This window comes from Lactuca sativa, chromosome 6 (assembly GCF_002870075.4).
Source record: "Lactuca sativa cultivar Salinas chromosome 6, Lsat_Salinas_v11, whole genome shotgun sequence".
NCBI lineage: Eukaryota > Viridiplantae > Streptophyta > Magnoliopsida > Asterales > Asteraceae > Lactuca > Lactuca sativa.
In genome coordinates, this window is record NC_056628.2 from 177194248 (window position 1) to 177200769 (window position 6522).

The 6522-nt window shown below is 35.3% G+C and overlaps 1 protein-coding gene across 1 annotated transcript; it reads right to left on the reverse strand.

Annotated features, from left to right (window-relative positions):
- Positions 1-1713: 1713 nt before the first annotated feature.
- Positions 1714-2514, reverse strand: LOC111914819 (protein ALP1-like). Its single transcript, XM_023910525.1, has one exon. It carries the CDS (start codon positions 2512-2514, stop codon positions 1714-1716), a length of 801 nt encoding a protein of 266 aa, XP_023766293.1.
- Positions 2515-6522: the final 4008 nt, after the last annotated feature.

The following is a 6522-nucleotide window of genomic DNA, read 5'->3' on the forward strand; positions in this document are numbered from 1 at the left end:
TTACCAAAACTAACGAGTTTCGTTAGTTTTACCATAATCACCCTCAAGAAATTGAGATTTCCATTAAGTTCCCATATGCAAAATTCGGGGGCTCTGCCCCTCGACCTCGCCCGCTGACCTGGCAGCAGGACCCCAGCCAGGGGCTTTGCCCCTAGACCCCGCCAAAGGGGCGCTGCCCCTTTGGAAACCACGGACCCGAGGGCGCTGCCCCCGGACCCCCGATTAGTCGTCGAACCGGCTTTTGACTCGATCTTATACATGCATGCACTCAACACAACCTCGTACATGTATTAGAGTACAAATCATGAAGCTCCTTAGCTCACATGTTAGTTCCAGTTACTTAAAATGACATGATAACATTAAAATCACCAACAATTTATGCGTCTACTTTGGTTATGATGAAATATGAAATTAATTAAAATTTAAAAGAAATGACCACAAATGTTAACTATATATACATTTATAGCTAAACTCTACGAGATCCACATAAGCATTATAAGACAAAATAAGGTGTCAAATCAGCTTTACGTTGCACGTCGACAACAATGTCTCATATATTATTCATATCAAATATCAAATATTGTTTTAAATTATAGAAATTTATAAATATTTATTTTCATAATAATTAAAATATGTTACTATTTTGAATTGTATATAAAATATATGTTGTTATTTAGTACAATTTACCTTTGTTACCTAGGTTTCATTTTTAAAACATTTTGACATTGATAGTTTCATGGGTATCTTCTTTTTTCTATTTAAAAACATAAAAGTCTTTGGTTATCTGTCTACTTTTATATAATTATTCATTATTAATCAATTATTAAAAAAATCATAAACCTACATTTGTACCTAATAATGAAATTTTGAAGAAAAATTCAAAACTAAAAATATTTATTTCATAATAGGCTTGACAAAAAGAAAACGACCCTACCAAAAAAAGAGTATATTAAGATACAGCCACATATTGAGATCTCCACAAAGTACATTAACATTAATTGCAAATTAAAATATAGCGTGCCGACATCCAACCGAATTAACCATTCATATAAATTAAAAGTAAAAAAGAAAAAAAAAATATTTTTTAGGAAACAATGTCTTATGTAATTCCTAAATAGGCCGGTGCATTCAGTATGATTTAATATGTAGACCATAATCATGATTTATCATTGATCAAATTTAGTTTGGCCATCTGGTATGGACCGTTATCGTCTACCTAAAGCAGGCTTAACAACATGGTAACATGAGGACCCCTTCCCTACCGGTTAGGCTATGGGGAGTGGTCATACCCACCCCACCAGAAAAGTGCTGCCACATATGCGTCATGTTAGCTTCACACCTAACACACCACCAACCCACTAAAGACTGGAAATGGTTACCACTCCACAAACTCTTTTTTTTTTAATTTTTTTTATTTTTTACCATTATATTAATTAAAAAACATAATTTATAACATACATTAATTCTTTAAAACATAAAAAAATAAAAGCACATTTCATTAATTAAAACATAGAAATTTAAAACTTAAATTAGTAAAATTAAACATTACATTGTCTAAATAAAATAAAAATTAAAAAACATAAAAAACATAGAAAAATAACATTTAATTGTCTAAATAAAATAAAAATTAAAAAACATTAAAAACATAGAAAAATAACATTACATTGTCTAAATAAAATAAAAATTTAAAAACATTAAAAACATAGGAAAATTCTAATCGTCGTCGTTGTCGTCACCGGTATCATCTGCCTCGTCTCCACCATCGTTATGTTCCTCATCGTCACCATCGTCATCATCGTCGTCTTCACCGTCATTTTTCCCTTGAAATTGTCGTTCCCATATGTATTCGGTCAAATCATGTCGTAGATTGTGATGTGTTTCACGGTTTTGTATTTCCAAAACGCTTGAGAAGGATGCCGGACTGCCAACTTGTATTACTGCGGGTGGGTTAAGTATATCGTTTGTGGTATATAAGCAAATAGCCCTACCCTCTTCTTCTATTATCATGTTATGTAAAATAACACAAGCAGTCAACACGGTCCTCAATTTTTCTCTGTCCCATGTTCGTGCCGGATGTTTGATTATGTGCCACCTTTGTTTGAGGACTCCAAACGCCCGTTCTACATCCTTCCTTGCAAATTCTTGTGCTAACTTGAATATTTTCCGTTTATCGTCGGCCGAAAATGTGTATGACTTGACAAATGTAGCGTATTCTGGATATATCCCATCACTTAGGTAATACCCATATTTGTATTCATTTCTATTGACAACATATGACATTTCTGGTGCTTTACCCTGTAAAATATCGTTAAATATCGGAGACGCTTGGAGCACATTCAAGTCATTGTTTGACCTGGCCATACCAAAGAATGCATGCCAAAACCATAGGTCATTTGAAACCACCGCCTCCAAAATAACAGTCGGCACCCCATGATCACCTCGGGTGAACTGGCCACGCCACGCGTTGGGACAATTTTTCCACTCCCAGTGTGTACAATCAATGCTATCAAGCATCCCACCAGACTTTGAAAAAAATTATGAATAAAGTGGATGTATATATAGAGAATTTGAAAAAAAAATTTAAAAAAAGTTTTTTTTATTAAACGGTCATATTATAACATTCGAAAATCAATTGGCTAATCAACAACGTCGTCTTCGTCCGTCTTCTGCCTCACGTCACACGCAGCCCACCAGACTTGAGGGCGGTGTTCACGCGTGGGAGAGGTTGCCACCTTAGCCCAAGACGCGTGAAACTACCCCCATACCGAGTAGCCTTATGTGATCTCCTGTTGTAACGGCAACAACTTGCGATGCCTATGGAAATTTGATTTCGTCCCATTTGACTATTTTAACGGTCATTTTTTCAATAATAATAATAAATTTGCATTATCTATAAATAAATACCTTCTATGTCAAACTTATTCACATTATTTTTTTCTTTCTTTATATTTTATAAAAGACAAAATTGCAAAAATGGTCCCTATTGTATGCAAAATTTTGGGGTTTTAGTCCAAACCACAAGTTTTTTGGATCCATGGTCCTTTTGAAGTGATTTGTATGTGGTTTTGGTCCCTGGACTTAACTCCCGTTAAGTAGGATCTATTAAGCCCCCTCATGTGCCTCACGCATAAGGGTAAATTCGTCATTTCATATGTAAGGGACCATTTTTGCATAATCCGTTTTTTTGGCTTATTTGACCTTTACCCTCTCTCTTTCTCTCTCTCTCTCTTAACAAACACAAACTCAATTAAACAATAACCAATTCCACTAAGAAAAATAAACACAATTGTCGAAGACGGACCTGCCAAGTCAAACCACAGTACATCGTGATCCCAAACAGCTTCACGATATCAATTTGCTACATAGCTCTGACGTTCCTCGTGACCAGATTGTAGAGCGAGGGGTGGATTTGAAGAGAAAGCGACCAAATATTCCAAACAACACCTGGTTCGAGCATCTTACTGCAACTTGGATTAATGAAAGACTTCAAAATCATGTCATTGGGATGAACCATCCATCGCATCAGCATGATCTATAATCGATTCCAAAATCAGCCCTCGCATATTTAATAGTCCAGATTTGGGAGGTTGAAGTGGTAGGGATGAAGGTTCGTAATACCCCCAATTTGGCATATTCAATTCATCATCCTCCATTAAACTTATAAATGTACTCACATAAGCAGATTATCAACCAAAGTCAAAACAATTTCTCCAAAAATTAACATGCATATTAGTTTCGAGTTTGTTTAGATTGAATATGAACATGGTGACATAATCGAGAGGCAATAACAGTTCTTAGAGAGAGAGAGATAGAGAGACATTCCATGATTACCCCATCGTCGGGTGTAAATTCACAATGGTCAGAGAGATACGATCTTGTGCAGGGGGACTAGCTTTAAGTCGTCAACTATCCCAGATACATGGATTTTTGTATGTTTTTTTATTTAAACTTGATTTTGATTTGGGTTTTTTTTCTAGATTGGGAGGAAGATTTGAAAATCTGGGGGCTTTATTTTCTACTTCGATTCCAAGATACTTGGCTTTATGTATCTGTGTTTATTAACTAATTGTACAACGATAGTAAGGACAAGAAACGAGACCAAAGAAGAAGATGATGAAGTTGTGTGCGTGTGTTTTAATTTCCAAGAAGAATTAGAGAGAGAGGGTGAGAGAGGTCAAATAAGGCAAAAAATGGATTATGCAAAAATGGTCCCTTACATATGAAATGACGAATTTACCCTCACATGTGAGGCACATGAAGGGGGTTAACAGATCCTATTTAACGGCAGTTAAGTCCAGGGACCAATTCCACATACAAACCACTCCAAAAGGACAAAGGATCCAAACAACACGGGGTTTGGACTAAAGCCCCAAAAATTTGCATACCACAGGGACCATTTTTGCAATTTTGTCTTTATAAAATTTCAATACTTGTATAAAAAAATTGTTCGACGTGTTTAACGATGATCTGATGATGCTGATATCTTCATCTCTATGATGTACGAGTATTGCACGGACATGCTACTACAATCAGATCTAACTCCTCAACTAAGAAGACGTGCAATGTTAAACAGAAATCGCGAAGAATGACACTAATGTCTAGTTCACGATTATTTCATGGATAATTATGTCTTCCAGGCAAGCGATTTCAAAAGAATGTTTCATTTGCGAAAAATATGTTTGTACGGATAGTCAATGCCTTGAAAAGCAGGTATCTTTTTTTTTCTTTTCAAGTTTTATAATTTATAAATGTAGCTTCTAAATAAATTAAATAGATTTTTTACCTATTAATTGTATGTTTATGTATGAATTTCTCCAAATGAGATATGATGCTAAACGTAAGCAAGAATTCATAGTGTTGCGGCAATTAAGCTTATGACTATAGAGGAGTCGTCCGATTCTATTGACGATTATATGAGAATGTCTGAGAGAACTGCAAAAGAAAGTTTGTATAGATTGGCAAGAGGTGTTTTCGAAACCTTCGATGACGTTTATTTGCAGAAACCTTCATTGACTGATATGCAACTACTATATGCGGCACATGAAGAAAGAGATGGTTTTTGGGGTATGCTTGGAAGCATTGATTGCACGTATTGGAAGTGAAAAATTCTCCCATGGCATGGAAAGGCCAGTATGTAAGAGGTCATCATGGAGCGCCTTTGTTGGTATTAGAGGTTGCTGTTTCCCAAGATTTATGGATTTTGCATGCTTTTTTCGGAGTTTCGGGTTCCAACAACGATGTCAATGTTCTTGACCAGTCACCAATATTCGATGATATTGTGTCAGGAAAGGCGTTGGATGCTCCTTTCACAGTGAATGAAAATGAATATAAGTTTGGATATTACTTTACAAATGGAATGTATCCTGCATATTCCACATTCGTAAAGCCGTTTCGACACCTAGAAGAAACAAGAGATAAAATTTTCAAGAGAAGACAAGAAGGAGCATGTAAGGTGCAACACCAATTCTCGGTATGTGTGTGTGTGTGTGTATATATATATATATATATATATATATATATATATATATATTACTTTTGTGTTCATAGCAATTAAGATTTTAAAATATGGGATTTAGGTGGCCACGATGTAACATCCCAAAAATCAACAATTTTTTTTTTTTGAAAATCGGAGTGTTGGTTTTATCAAAAGGTTTTTATACATTACCATTAATAAATCATAAATTTGTCTTTGCATGTTACATCAACATAATCGTAGAAATTTTTTGAAGCTAAGTCTTGTTTTGAAAACCATATCATTACATAGAGTAGATAAGCTAGATGTTATGCCCCTTCGAGAATGTCCAAATATCCCAATCATGTCAGTCCATTTCCTTCGAACCTGAAGGACCTATGACTAAAATCATGTCACTCCTTTGCCCGTGTAATTTACAGTGGGTCGTTATGGGACACAATCTTTCCTAACATATTCCACCAGCGAATAGCCCCGCCTCTAAACTGACATACATCGTAAGTGATCTACAACTTGCCCTTGCAACCATAAGTTATGAAAGTTAACTCCATCTCTAAAATACAATATATAACTTCGATCGGACCTTCCTTTCCCCTAAAAGTTTATGGTTTGCAAGTCGTAAAGTCCTTGTACTTGCATTCGTTCCTTTCAATTTCCATTTCTGAGATATTCCTCCTAACCACTTGGGGTTCATGTAACGCCTGTGTTTCCGGGCTTTCCATTTTTAGCAATGTAATAGTCTAGGTTAACCTTTGTAACCCGTTTTGAAATAACAAGATTGTATTATTTGAGTATTGTGTGTTTTGTGCTTAATTGCTTAATTATGTGGTTTGATTAATTAAGAATAAAAAATAAGCGTCAAAATTTAAGTGTAAAATAAACTTAATATCTTGGAATAATGTTGTAGTAGTTGAAACGAGGTTTCCGAATATATATAGAACGCCCAAATCTGACTTCGTATGAGGAAGTTATGATTTATCGAAGTTTCGGCTTAGCGGTGAGCAGCCTGTTTTACTCGATTTGAGATTGAGGGGTTTTTAGCCGAAACAATC

What these genes read in the sequence shown, in the direction of transcription:
- LOC111914819 (XM_023910525.1), bottom strand. Translation starts at nt 2,514, where the DNA reads ATGCTTGATAGCATTGATTGTACACACTGGGAGTGGAAAAATTGTCCC.